The sequence below is a fragment of the Hyla sarda genome, chromosome 2 (genome assembly GCF_029499605.1).
Source record: "Hyla sarda isolate aHylSar1 chromosome 2, aHylSar1.hap1, whole genome shotgun sequence".
Lineage (NCBI taxonomy): Eukaryota > Metazoa > Chordata > Amphibia > Anura > Hylidae > Hyla > Hyla sarda.
The window spans coordinates 512,895,582-512,918,278 of NC_079190.1; the positions used below are offsets into that span (position 1 = coordinate 512,895,582).

At 49.1% G+C, this 22,697-nt stretch overlaps 1 protein-coding gene across 3 annotated transcripts in view; it reads left to right on the forward strand.

The window, feature by feature from the left end:
- Positions 1 to 10,523, forward strand: part of CCDC191 (coiled-coil domain containing 191) — a 65,699-nt gene extending 55,176 nt beyond the window's left edge. For all 3 annotated transcript variants that reach the window (XM_056559933.1, XM_056559934.1, XM_056559935.1), the window contains exons 10-17: positions 3,261 to 3,709; positions 4,168 to 4,280; positions 6,858 to 6,940; positions 7,340 to 7,441; positions 7,519 to 7,662; positions 9,403 to 9,555; positions 9,993 to 10,147; positions 10,223 to 10,523. In XM_056559933.1, coding sequence (XP_056415908.1) covers positions 3,261 to 3,709; positions 4,168 to 4,280; positions 6,858 to 6,940; positions 7,340 to 7,441; positions 7,519 to 7,662; positions 9,403 to 9,555; positions 9,993 to 10,147; positions 10,223 to 10,376 — 1,353 coding nt within the window. In that variant the 3' untranslated portion in view covers positions 10,377 to 10,523. The remainder of the gene's footprint in view (positions 1 to 3,260; positions 3,710 to 4,167; positions 4,281 to 6,857; positions 6,941 to 7,339; positions 7,442 to 7,518; positions 7,663 to 9,402; positions 9,556 to 9,992; positions 10,148 to 10,222) is intronic.
- Positions 10,524 to 22,697: the final 12,174 nt, after the last annotated feature.

The following is a 22,697-nucleotide window of genomic DNA, read 5'->3' on the forward strand; positions in this document are numbered from 1 at the left end:
CATGGCTGATAACTGAGAACAATAGATAATGCTCCTGTCCTATCCTCAGCCTCTCCTCAGCACTGACATGGCTGATAACTGAGAACAATAGATAATGCTCCTGTCCTCTCCTCAGCCTCTCCCCAGCACTGACATGGCTGATAACAGAGAACAATAGATAATGCTCCTGTCCTATCCTCAGCCTCTCCCCAGCACTGACATGGCTGATAACTGAGAACAATAGATAATGCTCCTGTCCTATCCTCAGCCTCTCCTCAGCACTGACATGGCTGATAACTGAGAACAATAGATAATGCTCCTGTCCTACCCTCAGCCTCTCCCAGCACTGACATGGCTGATAACTGAGAACAATAGATAATGCTCCTGTCCTATCCTCAGCCTCTCCTCAGCACTGACATGGCTGATAACTGAGAACAATAGATAATGCTCCTGTCCTATCCTCAGCCTCTCCCAGCACTGACATGGCTGATAACTGAGAACAATAGATAATGCTCCTGTCCTACCCTCAGCCTCTCCTCACCACTGACATGGCTGATAACTGAGAACAATAGATAATGCTCCTGTCCTATCCTCAGCCTCTCCCCAGCACTGACATGGCTGATAACTGAGAACAATAGATAATGCTCCTGTCCTACCCTCAGCCTCTCCCCAGCACTGACATGGCTGATAACTGAGAACAATAGATAATGCTCCTGTCCTACCCTCAGCCCCTCCCCAGCACTGACATGGCTGATAACAGAGAACAATAGATAATGCTCCTGTCCTATCCTCAGCCCCTCCCCCAGCACTGACATGGCTGATAACTGAGAACAATAGATAATGCTCCTGTCCTATCCTCAGCCTCTCCCCAGCACTGACATGGCTGATAACAGAGAACAATAGATAATGCTCCTGTCCTATCCTCAGCCTCTCCCAGCACTGACATGGCTGATAACTGAGAACAATAGATAATGCTCCTGTCCTATCCTCAGCCTCTCCCCAGCACTGACATGGCTGATAACAGAGAACAATAGATAATGCTCCTGTCCTATCCTCAGCCTCTCCCCAGCACTGACATGGCTGATAACTGAGAACAATAGATAATGCTCCTGTCCTCTCCTCAGCACTGACATGGCTGATAACTGAGAACAATAGATAATGCTCCTGTCCTACCCTCAGCCTCTCCTCAGCACTGACATGGCTGATAACAGAGAACAATAGATAATGCTCCTGTCCTATCCTCAGCCTCTCCCCAGCACTGACATGGCTGATAACAGAGAACAATAGATAATGCTCCTGTCCTATCCTCAGCCCCTCCCCAGCACTGACATGGCTGATAACTGAGAACAATAGATAATGCTCCTGTCCTATCCTCAGCCTCTCCTCAGCACTGACATGGCTGATAACAGAGAACAATAGATAATGCTCCTGTCCTATCCTCAGCCTCTCCCCAGCACTGACATGGCTGATAACTGAGAACAATAGATAATGCTCCTGTCCTATCCTCAGCACTGACATGGCTGATAACTGAGAACAATAGATAATGCTCCTGTCCTCTCCCCAGCACTGACATGGCTGATAACTGAGAACAATAGATAATGCTCCTGTCCTATCCTCAGCCTCTCCCCAGCACTGACATGGCTGATAACTGAGAACAATAGATAATGCTCCTGTCCTATCCTCAGCCCCTCCCCAGCACTGACATGGCTGATAACAGAGAACAATAGATAATGCTCCTGTCCTACCCTCAGCCCCTCCCCCAGCACTGACATGGCTGATAACTGAGAACAATAGATAATGCTCCTGTCCTACCCTCAGCCTCTCCTCAGCACTGACATGGCTGATAACTGAGAACAATAGATAATGCTCCTGTCCTATCCTCAGCCTCTCCTCAGCACTGACATGGCTGATAACAGAGAACAATAGATAATGCTCCTGTCCTACCCTCAGCCTCTCCTCAGCACTGACATGGCTGATAACTGAGAACAATAGATAATGCTCCTGTCCTACCCTCAGCCTCTCCTCAGCACTGACATGGCTGATAACTGAGAACAATAGATAATGCTCCTGTCCTACCCTCAGCCTCTCCCCAGCACTGACATGGCTGATAACTGAGAACAATAGATAATGCTCCTGTCCTATCCTCAGCCTCTCCCCAGCACTGACATGGCTGATAACAGAGAACAATAGATAATGCTCCTGTCCTACCCTCAGCCTCTCCTCAGCACTGACATGGCTGATAACTGAGAACAATAGATAATGCTCCTGTCCTCTCCTCAGCCTCTCCCAGCACTGACATGGCTGATAAGAGAGAAAACAACTGCAGGTGTAATACCTCCTCAATCCTCCGGGTGGCACTGCTGATATACTATGACAATGCTTGCATTGGTGTCCAGCGTGTAAATCGTATGTTGGTTCTTTATCATCATAGTGAGTAGAACTTAAAGGGGTACTCCACTGGAAAAAAAAAACATTTTAAATCAACTAGTGCCAGAAAAGTACGAAAGATTTATAAATTACTTCTTTAAAAAAAATCTTAATCCTTCCAGTACTTAGCAGCTGCTATATGCTCCACAGGAAGTTGTGAAGTTCTTTCCAGTCTGACCACAGTGCTCTCTGCTGACACCTCTGTCCATTTTAGGAACTGTCCATAGTAGGAGCAAATCCCCATAGCAAACCTCTCCTGCTCCAGACAGTTCCTGACATGGACAGAGGTGTCAGCAGAGAGCACTGTGGTCAGACAGAAAGGAAATTCAAAAAGAAAAGAACTTTCGGTGGATCATACAGCAGCTGATAAGTACTGTAAGGATTAAGATTTTTTAATAGAAGTAATTTACAAATTTGTTTTACCTTTTTGGCACCAATTGATAAAAAAAAACTGAACGCTGGAGCCGGCGCCGGGAGCTTGTGACGTCATAGCCCCGCCCCCTCATGACTTTACGCCCCACCCCCTCAATGCAGGTCTATGGGAAGGGGCATGACGGCTGTCACACCCCCTCCCATAGACTTGCATTGAGGGGGTGGGGCGGGACATGAGAGGGTGGGGCTATGACGTCACGAACCACCGGCATCTGCGTTTGGAGCAGTTTGTTATAAACGCAGAGCAGCAGAGTACCCCTTTAAGGGTGCAAATTGTCAATTATTGGTTTGGGGATGGGGGGGTGGGGGGGGTCACAAACTTTACTCATAGGAGCTTTGCTGATTTCCTCTGATTGTGAATAGTTGTTGCACTTTTCCTATTGCTGCCTCCAGGTGTAATGTCATCTCCCGATGTCTTGTAGGTAGAACAGAACAAATGCGCTAAGACCGACCCCCCAGTCACCCCCCACCAGAAGACGGCGGAGACTCCCCCGGCCGGTCCCAGGCACGCCTGGCAGGTGACACCTCAGCACGCCTCCCTCACCCCTGAAGAGCTGGAGCGGCATCGTCTACAGCCTCGTAGTGCCCCCCAGGGCTCCGCCCACCCCAGGAGGATCCCCCCCTATGGGGAGAACTTTGAGAACCGTCATGTCTTCCAGCAGAAGCTTATCGAGGAGCAGAGGCGGCAGCTGCAGGAGCAGAAGGAGATGATCCTGGGCCTGATGGAGAACCAGAAACTGATGATCACCCGTCAGGAAGCCAAGAACGCCAGCGCCGTGACCGCAGAGCTGACCACCCCTGCCAGGGTCACCCACAGGAGCGGGAGTGACCCCAATACCAAGGGCTCCTCCATACAGGAGACTCCTCACAGGTATAAAGACACAAACCCATATACTCTATAGAAGAGCATCTCTTATTAGTTACATCTGAGCCTGGAAAAGCTGAGTGACAGCCAGTATGGCTGTCATTCCTGGAGTTGTTTCAATATAGTAGTGTGTCGGCACATCCGTGTACTCTGCGGTGGTGCACGAGGGTAGGGTAAAAGTCACAAGTAGAAAAGATGATACTCAGCAGTAACGCACAGTGAAGAATTATTAAGCCACAGTGTAGTACAAGGACGCGTTTCGGTGTGAGAGCCGTCCTCAGCTGTCTGCCTGGGTACCATCTTTTTCTATTCCTGGAGTTGTGACCCACGCCAAATACATTTAGTGATGGAGTAAACTTTCTTCTCCTGGTTTTCTGCATCACTAGACAATGTGTCATTCAGGGCTGTAGGAAAGCTGGGTGACAACCTTCTGATTGTGTTGTATCTGGATTGTGTTTTTACAGATTGCCGCTTTCGTCTACACGATCGGACCGCCCCAACAAAAGCCCCGCCCACAGCGAAGTATCCACATCCAGAGGAACTGGTGGAACCTCTACTCCTCATCCTGCGGTCATAGGTATAAGGTCACAGGTCGGGGTAGACCTGATGGGAGGAAAGAAATGCTGAACTTCATGGTGCGGAGGTCACATGGAGGGAGGACATTGCTGCTGCTTGTCTAGGGAGACAGTGCTGCTGCTGCTTGGGTAAGGAGACAGTGCTGCTGCTGCTTGGGTAAGGAGACAGTGCTGCTGCTGCTTGGGTAAGGAGGCAGTGCTGCTGCTGCTTGGGTAAGGAGGCAGTGCTGCTGCTGCTTGGGTAAGGAGACAGTGCTGCTGCTGCTTGGGTAAGGAGACAGTGCTGCTGCTGCTTGGGTAAGGAGGCAGTGCTGCTGCTGCTTGGGTAAGGAGACAGTGCTGCTGCTGCTTGGGTAAGGAGACAGTGCTGCTGCTGCTTGGGTAAGGAGACAGTGCTGCTGCTGCTTGGGTAAGGAGACAGTGCTGCTGCTGCTTGGGTAAGGAGACAGTGCTGCTGCTGCTTGGTTAGGGAGACAGTGCTGCTGCTGCTTGGTTAGGGAGACAGTGCTGCTGCTGCTTGGTTAGGGAGACAGTGCAGTGCTGCTGCTGCTTGGTTAGGGAGACAGTGCAGTGCTGCTGCTGCTTGGTTAGGGAGACAGTGCAGTGCTGCTGCTGCTTGGGTAAGGAGACAGTGCAGTGCTGCTGCTGCTTGGTTAGGGAGACAGTGCTGCTGCTTGGTTAGGGAGACAGTGCTGCTGCTGCTTGGTTAGGGAGACAGTGCTGCTGCTGCTTGGTTAGGTAGACAGTGCTGCTGCTGCTTGGTTAGGTAGACAGTGCAGTGCTGCTTCTCTGGGAGTATGTGCAGTAATGCAGTTACCCAGAGGTAGGAAATGCTGTGTTGAGGGAAAGTAGATGAGGAGACGCAACGTCCTAGTTACTTAGGAAGGCAGGATGTGTAGTGTTGCTGCCACTTGGAGGGAGGGAGGACATGCAGACCAGATCTACATCTAGACCAGAGCTTTCCAAACTTTTCATGTTTATTACACTTTTTATACTTCCATAGTTTTGTGTCACAGCAAAAAGTTAAATTAGCAAACAGTAGGTTAAACTAAATTGTTAATAAGAGATACAGACACCTAAATTGTAATAAGAAAATATATGGAGACATAACCTCACCCCCTGTGCCCCCTGTGTCTCTCCATCCCACTATGCAGCAGGCCCCGGTCTGTGTCTCTCCATCCCACTATGCAGCAGGCCCCGGTGCAGCCGCACTCATTCCCATTCACATCTGGTGTCTTCTGACCTGTGACGTCTTCCTGCCCCCTCCTCGGACACAGCGTCGGGGACGTCACTTGTTAGAAGTCCCAGCAGCCACTGCTGCTCAATGACTTAAAGTGGCCAAGTTAAGCTCATGGGCCATGGCCACTTAAGATCAGCGAACAGCTGCTGCTGCCAAACAAAAGGGTCCCATGATGCACCTGGAAAATGCCACAGAGCAGGGTTCAAGTTACTTAAAGGGGTACTCCGGTGAAAACTTTTTTTTTTTTTTTTTTAAATCAACTGGTGCCAGAAAGTTAAACAGATTTGTAAATTACTTCTATTAAAAATCTTAATCCTTCCTGTACTTATTAGCTGCTGAATACTACAGAGGAAATTATTTTCAGTTTGAAACACAGTGCTCTCTGCTGACTTCTCTGTCCATTTTAGGAACTGTCCAGAGCAGCATATGTTTGCTATGGGGATTTCCTTTTACTCTGGACAGGCCTAGGAGGTGCAGGGTTGCAGAGCCTAGGAGGTGCAGGGTTGCGGAGCCTAGGAGGTGCAGGGTTGCGGAGCCTAGCAGGTGCAGGGTTGCGGAGCCTAGGAGGTGCAGGGTTGCGGAGCCTAGGAGGTGCCGGGTTGCGGAGCCTAGGTGGTGCCGTGTTGCAGAGCCTAGGAGGTGCAGGGTTGCGGAGCCTGGGACGTGCAGGGTTGCGGAGCCTGGGACGTGCAGGGTTGCGGAGCCTGGGACGTGCAGGGTTGCGGAGCCTGGGACGTGCAGGGTTGCGGAGCCTGGGACGTGCAGGGTTGAGGAGCCTGGGACGTGCAGGGTTGAGGAGCCTGGGACGTGCAGGGTTGAGGAGCCTGGGACGTGCAGGGTTGAGGAGCCTGGGACGTGCAGGGTTGCGGAGCCTAGGACGTGCAGGGTTGCGGAGCCTGGGACGTGCAGGGTTGCGGAGCCTGGGACGTGCAGGGTTGCGGAGCCTGGGACGTGCAGGGTTGAGGAGCCTGGGACGTGCAGGGTTGAGGAGCCTGGGACGTGCAGGGTTGCGGAGCCTAGGACGTGCAGGGTTGCGGAGCCCAGGACGTGCAGGGTTGCGGAGCCCAGGACGTGCAGGGTTGCGGAGCCCAGGACGTGCAGGGTTGCGGAGCCTAGGAGGTGCAGGGTTGCGGAGCCTAGGAGGTGCAGGGTTGCGGAGCCCAGGACGTGCAGGGTTGCGGAGCCCAGGACGTGCAGGGTTGCGGAGCCTAGGAGGTGCAGGGTTGCGGAGCCTAGGAGGTGCAGGGTTGCGGAGCCCAGGACGTGCAGGGTTGCGGAGCCCAGGACTATTTCCAGATGATTTTAATATAAGTCGCTTTAATTGACTTTCTCTTTGCAGCGATGGAGGAGAGAGCAGCGCAGCGCGCAGAGAGGAGGCGCCTAATGGAGGAAATGAGGAGGAAGCGGGAGGAGGACAAACTGGTGAGGAGGCAACAATGACTGCTCCCCCCAATATATATCTATACGCTCCCCCCATATATCTATACGCTCTCCTCCATAAATATCTATACGCTCCCCCATATATATCTATACGCTCACCATATATATCTATACGCTCCCCCCATATATATCTATACGCTCCCCTCCATATATATCTATATGCTCTCCTCTATATATCTATACGCTCCCCCATATATATATTTATACGATATCCTCTATACGGTATATATATTTATACGCTCTCCTCATATATATATATATATATATGGGGGAGCGTATAGATATATAGAGGAGAGCGTATAGATATATATATAATCTATATGCTCTCCTCTATATATCTATACGTTACCATCACATGACTTTATATGTCTCCATCCACAGGCGCAGCTACGGGCAGCAGAGGAGCAGAGGCTGCACATGGAGTTAGCAGAGAAGGAGGCTCAGCTGGAAAAGAAGAGGGAGGAGAAGAGGCTGCAGAGACAGGTACCGTACCCCGGAGCCCACAGACAACTTATCACTGATCACTTACCTCATCACTTACCTGATCCCCTCACTAACAGAAAGAAGAGGAGAAGCAGAGGAGGCTGCAGAGAGAGCAAGAGATGCTGGAGAGGGCGAAGCTGCACAATGAGCGGAGGCTGCTGAGGGTCCGGGGCCTGGAACCATGGAAGAAGCTGCTGGAACAGTGCAGGCACAATATGGAGGTAATGGCCAGGATCAGTACAGGATAAGTAATGTAATGTATGTACACAGTGACCTCACCAGCAGAATAGTGAGTACAGCTCTGGAGTATAATACAGGATATAACTCAGGATCAGTACAGGATAAGTAATGTAATGTATGTACACAGTGACCTCACCAGCAGAATAGTGAGTACAGCTCTGGAGTATAATACAGGATATAACTCAGGATCAGTACAGGATAAGTAATGTAATGTAATGTACACAGTGACCCCACCAGCAGAATAGTGAGTACAGCTCTGGAGTATAATACAGGATATAACTCAGGATCAGTACAGGATAAGTAATGTATGTACACAGTGACCTCACCAGCAGAATAGTGAGTACAGCTCTGGAGTATAATACAGGATATAACTCAGGATCAGTACAGGATAAGTAATGTAATGTATATACACAGTGACCTCAGCAGCAGAATAGTGAGTACAGCTCTGGGGTATAATACAGGATATAACTCAGGATAAGTAATGTAATGTATGTACACAGTGACCTCACCAGCAGAATAGTGAGTACAGCTCTGGAGTATCATACAGGATATAACTCAGGATCAGTACAGGATAAGTAATGTAATGTAATGTATGTACACAGTGACCTCACCAGCAGAATAGTGAGTACAGCTCTGGAGTATAATACAGGATATAACTCAAGATCAGTACAGGATAAGTAATGTAATGTATATACACAGTGACCTCCCCAGCAGAATAGTGAGTACAGCTCTGGAGTATAATACAGGATATAACTCAGGATCAGTACAGGATAAGTAATGTAATGTAATGTATGTACACAGTGACCTCACCAGCAGAATAGTGAGTACAGCTCTGGAGTATAATACAGGATATAACTCAGGATCAGTACAGGATAAGTAATGTAATGTAATGTATGTACACAGTGACCTCACCAGCAGAATAGTGAGTACAGCTCTGGAGTATAATACAGGATATAACTCAGGATCAGTACAGAATAAGTAATGTAATGTATGTACACAGTGACCTCACCAGCAGAATAGTGAGTACAGCTCTGGAGTATAATACAGGATATAACTCAGGATCAGTACAGGATAAGTAAGGTAATGTATGTACACAGTGACCTCACCAGCAGAATAGTGAGTACAGCTCTGGAGTATAATACAGGATATAACTCAGGATCAGTACAGGATAAGTAATGTATGTACACAGTGACCTCACCAGCAGAATAGTGAGTACAGCTCTGGAGTATAATACAGGATATAACTCAGGATCAGTACAGGATAAGTAATGTAATGTATGTACACAGTGACCTCACCAGCAGAATAGTGAGTACAGCTCTGGAGTATCATACAGGATATAACTCAGGATCAGTACAGGATAAGTAATGTAATGTAATGTATGTACACAGTGACCTCACCAGCAGAATAGTGAGTGCAGCTCTGGGGTATAATACAGGATATAACTCAGGATCAGTACAGGATAAGTAATGTAATGTATGTACACAGTGACCTCACCAGCAGAATAGTGAGTACAGCTCTGGAGTATAATACAGGATATAACTCAGGATCAGTACAGGATCAGTAATGTAATGTATGTACACAGTGACCTCACCAGCAGAATAGTGAGTACAGCTCTGGAGTATAATACAGGATATATAACTCAGGATCATTATGACTCTGTATTGAATGAAGAAGTAATTTTTGTTGTATAATAATATGACGTCTCTCTTATCTCCTCGTAGGGGGCAGCCTCTCACCACTGTCGGGGTCTCCTGAGTCGCGGCTTTTTGTGTTGGTCTCAAGCAGTGAGAATGATGGTGTCTGAGAAGATCCGGAGGGCAGAACAGCTTTATACCACTTTACTATTAAGGAGAACCTTCCAGCACTGGCTCCGGGTGAGTTGGGTCCCACCCCCCTATATCAGTGGTCTTCAACCTGCGGACCTCCAGATGTTGCAAAACTACAACTCCCAGCATGCCCGGACAGCCAACGGCTGTCCGGGCATGCTGGGAGTTGTAGTTTTGCAACATCTGGAGGTCCGCAGGGTGAAGACCACTGCCCTATATGATGACGTCCTCTGTGTTTGGAGGTGAGGACAGGACAACTTCTTGGGACACGGCCACTTCAAAGAGCAGCTCCCCCTACAGGCCAGTTCATTCACTGCAATGGAGGCTGCTGGATAATTCTTCTAGAATATCCCCCATATGTCTTCATAGTAGAATGAGGTTCCGGGACCGTAGCCTCAAATTGCGAATTAATGGAATTTTACTTTGTAGCCGCCTGACCTATGATTGTCATCTGGATCATAGTAACGCTCAACAATGTGTTTCAGTATAAGGATTACCTGTCCATCCAGGAGGAGAGGGCGGCGCGGCGCCACAAGGCGAATCTACAGAGAAGGACGTTCATGGCCTGGCTGGATGTGACGCAGGAAGAGAAGATGGCCGCGTGGGACAAGCAGAGGACGGCAGCCGAGCACAACCAGAGGTGGGTGAATGTCCAGAAGCGTCACCAAGATGGAGGAATACACAGTCTTCATTACTGACCACCATTGTCTTCCAGGAGGATCCTCCTGAGCGCGCTCAGAACATGGAGGCGATTCCCCAAGGTGATGAAGGACCTAAGATTACAGCAGGAGCGAAGAGACATACTGAGGAAGAAGGTGGCCGAGATCCTGCCAGACTTCGGGATCAGTCCGGACAATAGAGAGATGTGAGAGAAGGATCATCACCCCCGTCGTCTGCAGCAGACGTGCCATCACCCCCGTCGTCTGCTGCAGACGTGCCATCACCCCCGTCGTCTGCTGCAGACGTGCCATCACCCCCGTCGTCTGCATCAGGAGCGCCATCACCCCCGTCGTCTGCAGCAGACGTGTCCTCACCCCCCCCCCCCCCCCCGTCGTCTGCTGCAGACGTGTCCTCACCCCCCTGTCGTCTGCTGCAGACGTGTCCTCACCCCCCTGTCGTCTGCTGCAGACGTGTCCTCACCCCCCTGTCATCTGCTGCAGACGTGTCCTCACCCCCCCCGTCGTCTGCTGCAGACGTGTCCTCACCCCCCTGTCGTCTGCTGCAGACGTGTCCTCACCCCCCTGTCATCTGCTGCAGACGTGTCCTCACCCCCCCCCGTCGTCTGCTGCAGACGTGTCCTCACCCCCCGTCGATGTAATTTTTATGAGGAAATATGAATTTATTTTAGTAGAAAGGTTTTCTATTTTATCTTCTGCTTCTGATTAGTGATTATTATTCACCGCTCTCCGGAGATTGTGGTATATACAGGAACCTGGTGCTAATGCAGTATATTCAACTGTGTATATACCCAACACTACTGAGCCTGTATTATACTCCAGAGCTGTACTCGCTATTCTGCTGGTGAGGTCACTGTGTACATACATTACATTACTGATCCTGAGTTATATCCTGTATTATACTCCAGAGCTGTGCTCATTATTCTGCTGGTGAGGTCACTGTGTACATACATTACATTACTTATCCTGTACTGATCCTGAGTTATATCCTGTATTATACTCCAGAGCTGCACTCACTATTCTGCTGGTGAGGTCACTGTGTACATACATTACATTACTTATCCTGTACTGATCCTGAGTTATATCCTGTATTATACTCCAGAGCTGTACTCACTATTCTGCTGGTGAGGTCACTGTGTACATACATTACATTACTTATCCTGTACTGATCCTGAGTTATATTCTGTATTATATTCCAGAGCTGTACTCACTATTCTGCTGGTGGGGTCACTGTGTACATACATTACATTACTTATCCTGTACTGATCCTGAGTTATATCCTGTATTATACTCCAGAGCTGTACTCACTATTCTGCTGGTGAGGTCACTGTGTACACACATTACATTACTTATCCTGTACTGATCCTGAGTTATATCCTGTATTATACTCTAGAGCTGTACTCACTATTCTGCTGGTGAGGTCACTGTGTACATACATTACATTACTTATCCTGTACTGATCCTGAGTTATATCCTGTATTATACTCCAGAGCTGTGCTCACTATTCTGCTGGTGAGGTCACTGTGTACATACATTACATTACTGATCCTGTACTGATCCTGAGTTATATCCTGTATTATACTCCAGAGCTGTGCTCACTATTCTGCTGGTGAGGTCACTGTGTACATACATTACATTACTTATCCTGTACTGATCCTGAGTTATATCCTGTATTATACTCCAGAGCTGCACTCACTATTCTGCTGGTGAGGTCACTGTGTACATACATTACATTACTTATCCTGTACTGATCCTGAGTTATATCCTGTATTATACTCCAGAGCTGTACTCACTATTCTGCTGGTGAGGTCACTGTGTACATACATTACATTACTTATCCTGTACTGATCCTGAGTTATATCCTGTATTATACTCTAGAGCTGTACTCACTATTCTGCTGGTGAGATCACTGTGTACATACATTACATTACTTATCCTGTACTGATCCTGAGTTATATCCTGTATTATACTCCAGAGCTGTACTCACTATTCTGCTGGTGAGGTCACTGTGTACATACATTACATTACTTATCCTGTACTGATCCTGAGTTATATCCTGTATTATACTCCAGAGCTGTGCTCACTATTCTGCTGGTGAGGTCACTGTGTACATACATTACATTACTGATCCTGTACTGATCCTGAGTTATATCCTGTATTATACTCACTATTCTGCTGGTGGGGTCACTGTGTACATACATTATTCATCACACTCTGAGCCGTGTGGTGCAGTTTGTGGTTTATGTTCTGTATTAGTTGTTCTCTTTGCTCCAGTAGTTTACAGGCTGTGGTCAGTGACTATACTCTCTATACAGCCCTCCCTGACCCCATACTCTCTGTACAGCCCTCCCTGACCCCATACTCTCTCCCTTATTACCTCCAGTACTTTTATAAGTTGTGTGCAGGGTTATTTATCTCGGTATGTCAGGCGGTGTCAGTCGTGCACTTTATATATATATATATAGTGAGGAATCTCAGTTGCTCCTGTCAGGGGTCACATAGTGGGTATTTATACTTACTGTAATTATACTTTCCTCGAGTCCCCGAAGGCGGCACAGAAGGGTATATGGTCTTCAGACTGCCCACCAGGACCGCCCATCTAGATCTACATAATTAATTCACATACACCGGCCCCCTGGCCCATAAAAGGATCCCGCATACTCCCGCACACTGTGTAATAAAATAGACCGAATAATGCTTAAACTTTTATTGGGAGGGTATGTGTGCTGCCTTCGGGGACTCGAGGAAAGTATAAGTATAATTACGCTAAGTATAAATACCCACTTTCCTCTTCGTCCCCTACAGCAGCACAGAAGGGATCTACATAGATAACAAAGGGGGGGGGGGGGGGGTTAATAATTCTGAACAGTGGACAAAACCCCAGTGCTGAAGGCTGGGCTCTCAGTGTGAAGATCCAGCCGGTAATGCTTGGCAAAGGTAGAAGTAGAGGACCAGGATGCGGCATTGCATATTTCCGTTAATGAAACCTGTTCCCTCTCTGCCCAGGATGTTGCCATGGACCGCGTAGAGTGCGCTGTAAGGGGATGAGGTGGATCTTTCCCTTCTTTTGTATAAACGTCAGTGATGGTGGTGCGGATCCATCGTGCCAAAGTATCCTTAGAGGCTTTAAACCCCTTTCTTGACCCTGTGGTCAGGTATGAACAGATTCTCTTCTCTGCGTATTTCTTGTACCCCCTGAAGGTAGCAAATCAGAGCTCGCTTCACATCCAAAGTATGGAATCTACGTTCTTCTTCTGAACCCGGATTTGGAAAGAATACTGGGAAAAAACGTTAGCCGTGGATGGAACCTTAGGCACGAACGCAGGCATTGTCCTAAGCCGTACTCCATCTGGAAGGATTTTCAGGTATGGTCCTCTCGAAGACGACGCTTGTATTTCACCCAGTCTTTTAGCGGAGATCACTGCTACTAGAAAGAGAGTCTTCATGGAAAGGTATCTCAATTCCACCTCTTCCAGTGGCTCAAAGGGAGGACATGTCAAGGCATTTAACAGGAGCCTTAAAAAATCTAATAATCAAAGGTTGATTATTAAACCTTCCTTCTGTTACTGCGTTTATAGCAGTAAGGTGGACCCTTAAAGTGTTGGCCTTTAGGCCTATATTATGGCCTTCCTGCAGAAATTGAAGTACGGCGGACAAAGACAGTTGTAGGTTAGATTGAGTCAACCAGGATGAAAATTTCTTCCATAGCCTGCCATAGACAAAATTTGTTGATGACTTTCTGGATGCTAATAATGTACTGAATACCTCATCTGACAAGCCGCGTTGTTTTAGCCTTTCCCTCTCAGGTACCATGCCGTGAGCTGCAGACGTTCCAGATGAGGATGATGGAACCCCTTTTGACATAGTAGATCCGGTACTAAAGGGAATTTCCAGAAGTTGCCCTCGGACAGGCACAGCAGTACAGGAAACCAGGCCCTCCTGGGCCAGAAAGGAGTAAATAGAATCGCAGATGGAGATTCCGCCAGAATTTTGCTGAGTACCCTGGGTACCATAGGAAGTGGAGGATACAGGTATACAAACCTCTTCTTCCAGGGTGAAGTGAATGCGTCCAAAATATCTGGTTGATCCCCTCTCTTGAGAGATCCAAACTTCATTCATTTCCGGTTCTCATGGGTGGCCATTAAGTTCACCTCTGGTGTCCCCCACTTGTCCGTCAATATTCTGAAATATCTCTGGTTCAGGGACCATTCCCCGGCTTGAGGACTTGCCGACTGAGGTCTACTTGCTGGTTCACCACCCCGCTTATGTGAGTGGCCCGGAGATCCATTACTACTGCCCCTGCCCAAGTCATGATGTTCGCGCATAGCTTTTGGAGAGACCGACAACAAGTGCCACCCTGCTTGTTGATGTAGAACGCTGCGGTGGCATTGTCGGTCTGCACTAAGACATATCTTCCTGAGGCAGAGGATTCGTAGTGCCGGAGGGCAAGTTGGATGGCCTTTAGCTCCCGAAAATTTGAGGATCTCTTCACCAGATCTGTCGTCCAGACACCCTGTACCCAGGTCTGATTTGAATGTGCACCCCAACCGGTTACAGCAGAGTCTGTGGTTATGATCATCTAAGCGAAGTTGATAAAGCTCTTTCCCTGCTCGAGATTCTTCCTGTTGGTCCACCATAGGAGATTGTTGCGTACCCTGAGAGACACGTTTATATAGGCCTTAAGATGAAACTTGGTCTTGGAAAGTAGAATTTCTTGTTGTAGTTCCCTGAAATGGGCTTTGGCCCAAGGGACGGCCTCTATGGTGGCTGTTAGGAGCCCTAAGATGCTCATAGCCTGTCCGATAGTTATCCGAGGCATCCGATGCAGACTCCAGATGGTATTCCGTAACTGGGTTATCTTCTTCTCTCAGAGAAAAATTTTCATCACTGTCAAGTCCACTATTAGACCCAAGAATTTGATCCGTGAAGTTGTCGTTAGTTCCGACTTCTGGTGATTCACTATGAAGCCTACTTCTTCTAACAATAGGATAGAGGAGTTGATGTAATCTACTAAAATTTCTGGTGAACTGGCTATCAGCAACCAATCGTTGAGGTAGGGCACAACTCTTATGTCTTGTAAGCAGAGTGCTGCAACAAGCACAATGATCGTGAATATTCTGGGTGCTGCTGAAAGACCGAAGGGTAAGGCCTGAAATTTGAAATGAACGACTTTTCCTTCTGAGGTGACTGCTACTCTTAAGTATCTTCTGTGTTCTTCCCTTATGGGAATATGCAGGTATGTGTCCTTTAAGTCCAAGGTTGCCATGACTTCTCCTCGTTGGACGATACTGTACAGTGATCGAATGTTGTCCATCCTGAATTTCGTTTTCCGAAGGTGTTTGTTTAAAAATCTTAAATCTATTATTAGATGCCATTTCTGATCCGGTTTGGGCACTGTGAATACGCTTGAGTACACTCCTTTGAACTGTTCTTCCACAGGTACAGTTTCGAGAGCTTCTTTGTGTAGAAATTCTTCCAGAAGTCCCAGGACTCGTTGGTCCTTGTCTTGGTTTATAAAGCACCTGTCTCTGGGTAGATGGTGGAACTCCAGCTCGTATCCTGAGAGGACAATATTTAGTACCCAGCCATTGGAGGTAACTTTCCCAGTTGCTTGCAAAACTTAGTAGCTGTTCCCACCGGACTGGCACATCTGGCGTCAAAACTCTGGCTTCGGGTTGGGGGAACCTGAAGGTTTCTTCTTCTCTCTCTCTCTCTTGAAATCTCAGTCTCCGAAAATTTCCTTTCCCTCTCTGGACCCGAGTTCCCTTGAATGGTTTACGAAAGGAGTATGGGAGGACTAGGGATTTATCTTTTTTATTTTCTTTTAGGACCTTGTCCAGTTGTTTCCCAATTAATCTTCCTGCTTCGAAGGGCAATGCGCAGAAATGCGTTTTTGAAGATGCAACACCCGACCAGGGTTTTAGCCATACTGCTCTGCGCACTGAATTCGTCACTGCCATTGAGTTTGATGCCACCTTCAGGACGTCCAATGAAAAATCACATAAGAAGTATGCGGCCGACTTTAGGGAGGACAGACGTTCCTTAAGCCGTTTCTTAGAACCCCCTTCTTCTATCTCCCTTGACAGCTGGCTAAGCCAAAGCCTCATGGCTCTGGCGACTGGGACTGAAGAAAGTGCCGCTTTATTCCTAGATGACATATTTACATGCATTCTTTTTAATAAAGTATCTACTTTCTTATCCATGATGTCTCTAAGTAACACTGAAGAAAAAAAAAGTTTTTTCGAAACTCTGGCTGCCGCCGTATCCACTTTACTTGGCTTCTCCCAATCTTTAGATACTGTGGGGTCAAGTTTATACATTGCTTTAAAATGAGAACCCATGTCCAACCATTTGTCTGGCTTCCTCCACTCCTTATCCATGATACTCTGTAAGACTTGATGACCCGGGAGGAAACTTGACTACTTCTTCGGAAAATAAGAGGCTTTCCTTGTCCCGAACGTCACGTTCACGTTTTCCCTTTTCCATGCTCTTTTTTACTTTCTTGATCAGCTTATCTGCTGACTTAACCTTGAATAAATAATAATCTTTGGCTACATGCTCAGAGTCTGAAGAAGAGCTGGAGGACGAGGATGATTTCTGCTGCTTCTTTCTTTTCTGGGAAGATGAGGCCGAACTATTACTACTGGAGGAACTATCAGAAGATGACGAAGATAGCACTTTTTTCCTGCCTCTTGATTTTTTTCTTAGATTCCAGCACGGAATCTGAAGAGGATGATGACGAGGAAGAGGATATTCACCTATGCTTACAGCGCCGCTTTTTCTGTCCCGAAGGACCAGGCTCTGCCATCCGATTGCGCATCCATGAGAAGAACCCCCTAGCTTCATCCCCAAAATCCCCTTTGTCCGACGGACAGCATGCCTGACAGAGGTTAGACTGGTAACCTTCCGCCAGAGGCTGTATACAGCTAATGCATCTTTTAGATTTATTGGCAGCTTGAGATTATGGCTCCATGTTTTTAGCACAATAGTCACAGTCATTGAAAGGAAACCCATCTGGAAGTGGTTCACCACAGAATACACAGCATTGATGCTTGGTTTTGCATTTCTTATACTCCTAGAGCCCGGCTGCCCAGCAAGAGGCTGAACACACCGTTCTCCTGGCGTTATAAGGAATACTGACGGCACCAGCAGTGCGCGCGCTCCAGCCCGATATACAGAGCACAGCTGGAAGCGCGCGCATACACAGAACAGACGCCGGACTACAGTAAGCGGCGTGACCCCGCCAATGAGGCAAGAAGCAGAGGAGAAAGTTCACTTACCCCACCGGAGTTATGCCGATCGATGCTGTCAGGAGCGCACGGCATCCCCAGCCTCAGGACCAGCGCAAGCAGGCAAGGAAGACTATCTCTTATTCTTTTCCTGCGCCGGGAACCAGACAGTAAGGGAACCAGGACCCAGCACTGGTGAAATTCCCACATACCTTATATAAGGCTGTCAGGCCCGCACTGACTGTAGCCCTGTCATCCGCCCGCAGTTACCTCACGCCGGGACCCCGCACCGGCTTCTATGATGACAGGGAATGCCAGGACCCCGCACTGGCCATATACTCATAACACAAGTTGCAGCCATGACCCCGCAAGGCTGATCTTTACATCTTTAGATGGGCTGACATAGTGGGTCCCTATGAGGACTGGAAAAAAAGTGTGTGGGAGTATGCGGGGTCCTTTTATGGGCCAGGGGGCCGGTGTATGTGAATGAATTATCTAGATGGGTGGTCCTGGTGGGCAGTCTGAAGACCCTTCTGTGCTGCCCTAGGGGACGAAGAGGAAAGACTTTATATTTCCTTTCTTCCTCTTTACAGACAGCAAGCAAGCTGCCCGGACATGCTGGGAGTTATAGTTTTCCAACAGCTGGAGGCACCCTGGTTGGGAAATACCACGTTAAGGGAACATCCAGAGGCTAAAAACCTGTACAGACTTTATACAGTTGAGGATCTGTTACAATTGTATCCAGGGCACATCTCCTTACTGGGGTGACACACTGTAACAAACCTCCTCCTCATGTAATCTCCTTAATACTAGGGTGACACACTGTAACAAACCTCCTCCTCATGTAATCACCTTACTACTGGGGTGACACACTGTAACAAACCTCCTCCTCCTCATGTGATCACCTTACTACTGGGATGATACACTGTAACCAACCTCCTCCTCATGTAATCTCCTTACTACTGGGGTGACACACTGTAACAAACCTCCTCCTCATGTAATCTCCTTACTACTGGGGTGACACACTGTAACAAACCTCCTCCCCATGTAATATCCTTACTACTGGGGTGACACACTGTAACAAACCCCCTCCTCATGTAATCACCTTACTACTGGGGTGACACACTGTAACAAACCTCCTCCTCCTCATGTAATCACCTTACTACTGGGGTAACACAATGTAACAAACCTCCTCCTCATGTAATCTCCTTACTACTGGGGTAACACAATGTAACAAACCTCCTCCCCGTGTAATCTCCTTACTACTGGGGTGACACACTGTAACAAACCTCCTCCTCATGTAATCTCCTTACTACTGGGGTGACACACTGTAACAAACCTCCTCCTCATGTAATCTCCTTACTACTGGGGTGACACACTGTAACAAACCTCCTCCTCATGTAATCTCCTTACTACTGGGGTGACACACTGTAACAAACCTCCTCCTCATGTAATCTCCTTACTACTGGGGTGACACACTGTAACAAACCTCCTCCTCCTCATGTAATCTCCTTACTACTGGGTTGATACTGATGTGCAGATTGTGTACACAACAGTAGTGACTATGCAGGAATCATGTGACCTCTTCTCCAGCTCAGCCCCGCCTCCTCCACAGCATCACCAAAGGTCCTTCAGCCACCATCTCTATCCTGCACGTCTGAGCTCCGCCCCTAACATGTAACTGGTCGCTGAATGGTGACATCATCATAGGTCCTTCACAATCTAGTAGGCTGGTTGGGGGGATGGGTATGAATAATTTTAGGTTGGTCCTGCAGGCCTTGGTCCCTGGATAATCGTGGTTGTGCCGAGGAAGAGGGTACAGCGGCCGTGCTGCGCTCCTCTATGTGACTGGATGTACGATCTGTCATCGCCTTCGTGTGAGCACTGCTGCGTTCTGGCACACTGTAACCCACCCTCAGCTGTGAGAAGTATGAGGGCTACACTGATTTTCAGCCTCTGGATGAACAGCGTCCTGCTGGGAGTTGTGGTTTTGCAACAGCTGGAGGCGCCCTGGTTGGAAAACACTGCTGTGGACAGAAGCTGGGTTGTGCCTGTCACACTGTACCAGAATCCTGCAGGATTAAGAAAATGCGGAGCAGGGACAGAATGGGAGTTGTGAAGAACGCCATTATTTTACACTGCTGGATTCTGGTACAGTGTGAGAGTCATTTGTTATTACCACAGTCACTATAACAGCTCTGTCCTTCCATCATCACGGTCCTCAGGCAGGCTGTGCCATCATACATTGTGTATATCCTCCATTCTGCTGTATGCTGAACACACCTGAGCGTACATACACCTTGTATCACTTGCACGTTTTGCTCCCCCAAGAGTTACCTGCTCTCCCCCCGAGAGTTACCTGCTCCTCCCAGAGTGTTAGCTGCTCCCCCCAGTTACCTTCTCCCTCGAGTGTTAGCTGCTCCCCCCAGAGTGTTAGCTGCTCCCCCCAGAGTGTTAGCTGCTCCCCCCCAATTACCTCCTCCCTCGAGTGTTAGCTGCTCCCCCCAGTGTTACCTGCTCCCCCCAGTTACCTCCTCCCTCGAGTGTTAGCTGCTCCCCCAAGAGTTACCTGCTCCTCCGAAAGTGTTACCTCCTCCCTCGAATGTTAGCTGCTCCCCCCAAGAGTTACCTCCTCCCCCGAGTGTTACCTCCTCCCCCGAGTGTTACCTCCTCCCCCGAGTGTTAGCTGCTCCCCCGAATGTTACCTCCTCCCCCGAGTGTTAGCTGCTCCCCCGAATGTTACCTACTCCCCCGAGAGTTACCTGCTCCCCCGAGTGTTAGCTGCTCCCCCGAATGTTACCTTCTCCCCCGAGAGTTACCTTCTCCCCCGAGTGTTAGCTGCTCCCCCGAGTGTTAGCTGCTCCCCCGAGTGTTAGCTGCTCCTTCGAGAGTTACTTGCTCCCCTGAATGTTACCTGCTCCCCCGAGAGTTACCTGCTCCCCCGAATGAGTCTCCCATTACTATGTGGACATAGAACAAGTTAAAGGGGGGGGCGTGGCTTGGCGCCGACGGTGATGGCCGCACATTAAGAGGGCTCCCGCTCTGCTGGCCATAAAGGAGCTTTAAATCCACAAAGGTGACTCTGCTTTCAGATGGGGAAGAATTCCCGACGTGCCCGAAACCCCTCCGCACCCGCCCGACTGACTTTATCTACCTCCGGAGGCATACCACGCTACTTTCAGCCGTCCCCGGCCTCAGCTTCTTCTTCCCTCACCGCCATTACGGGACCTGCGCTGGGCCTGCGCTCCCGTTCCGGCGCTCACCCAGTGCTACCCACGAGGGATCTCTCTGCTCACCATCTGCCGAAGACACCAGGGACGCCTGCGCTTCTACTGCCGGTGACTGCAGCTGCTGTAACTGAGCCTGTGACCTCGCTTCAGCCGTCGGGGAGCAGCGCTACTGACCTTGCTCCGGATCTCCTGCCTGCTGCTGCGGCCCCTGTTGTGGGCTCTTCTCCTACTCTGGAACTGTTGCCTGTGGCGGTGAGTGCTGCTGGGGGACCTGTATTAACGGCAGATTCCCCCCCTATCCCCGCTCTACAGCTGTCCCTGGTGGGTTCCTCTCCCTTGTCGCTGGGTGGACCTGCTGGGGCTCCATCTTGGGCCTCCTTGGTGGGGGGCCGGCCTTCTCCAGCAAGTTCTCTGCCGTGCTCAGCTACTCACTACTGCTCGGCCTCCCACTCCCCTACACAAGTGGGACCTGCCTCTGTTCCCCCAGCCCATTCTCCTATTACCCCTCTGGACCCTCTAGCTGCCTGCTATACCCCCTCACGTTCCCCTAAGCCACAGAGGTCCAGGCAAGCTGCCATGCAGACCTCCATACCAGCTCCTGGGGCACTCCATCTGTCTCCTAAGGGGACCCCCTGCTCTCAACCTGGGCCGGTAGCACCACCGGGGCCGACCCCAGCCCTCCAGTCCTGGGACTTGGCATCTGACTCTGATTTACCCTGCTCGGGCCTGACTGTGCATTCCTCTGCTCTCCCTGATTTGAGCCAGCTCCTTTCCCAAATTCCTACTAAGGAGGACTTCCGCTCTCTTATTGCTGAGGTTAAGGAAGCCTGCCGAGCGGAGATCTCCTCTATGCGACAGGACCTCCAGCATGTCTCTGACCGAGTGGATGGATTGGAAGATGCTCATGATCACACCAGAGAGTATATTACCCAGCTCCACTCTACCATTGCTTCTCAGAAGGACTTCCTTGGGGATCTCCATGCCCATGTTGAGGATCTGGACAATAGAGGGAGGCGTAACAACATTAGGGTGCGAGGGCTGCCGGAAGCTGCACGTGAGGAGGACCTTTTTGCCACCTTGGAAACCATTTTTAACCTGATACTTGGCGAACCCCCCTCCCATAGGATCAAACTGGACAGAGCTCACAGGGCGCTTCGTCCTAAATCTGCCTCGGGCGCTCCACGAGATGTTATTTGCTGTGTACATGATTTCCAAGTTAAAGAAGCTATAATGGCTAAGGCTAGGTCCCTGAGACATTTTGACTTCAATGGGGCTCCTCTTCAACTTTTTCAGGACTTGTCCTGGTTAACCCTCAGGAAGCGACGACTGCTCCAACCCCTCCTGGAGGTCCTACGCTCTCATCAGGTGCCGTATAGGTGGAATTTTCCATTTGGGCTCCATGCCCGCAGAGATGGACGCTCCGCTGTTTTACGCTCCTTTTCTGACCTTCAAGCCTTCTGCTCCACCTTGGAATTGCCTGTGCCTCAGTTGGAAGATTGGGACCTGATGTCTCCCCCTCCACCTTTGCCTCCTGTGTGGCAACCGGTCCGAGCTCGCCGGTCTGGTTCCCAGCGGAAGTCTTCACCACCCGCCCTGGGGGCCCCGGCTCGGGCTCCCCCCTGAGTTTCTGACTGGGACGTTGTATTTTTTCCTCAATGCTTCTTGCTTGGGGGTTCCTGCTGGACTCTGTCAGTCCCCTGATTGACGGAGATTATCCCCTCCGAGCGGTTGCTTTTGTTCTAGAATTATATTATCCCCATCATTATAGTACAGTTGCATTTTTTGGTCACCTGTGGTTCTTATTCATATGTGTTTTTTCTGCGATGGCCTCAGGGTTGGGCACCTACCTTTTTGGTAGTGGTTCTCCAGTTGGCTCCTTCCATTTCCCCTCCTGAGGCCATAGTTATGGATCGCTCATGCTTTGGTTCATGGTCCACATTGATGGTCCTGGCCTCCGCATTGGCTTCCTGGTCAATGGTTTATTTTACTATTATCTGTTGTACTTTATTTGTTTGTTTGTTTCTCTGGTATCTGTTTGGTCTTTCGTCGTTTTG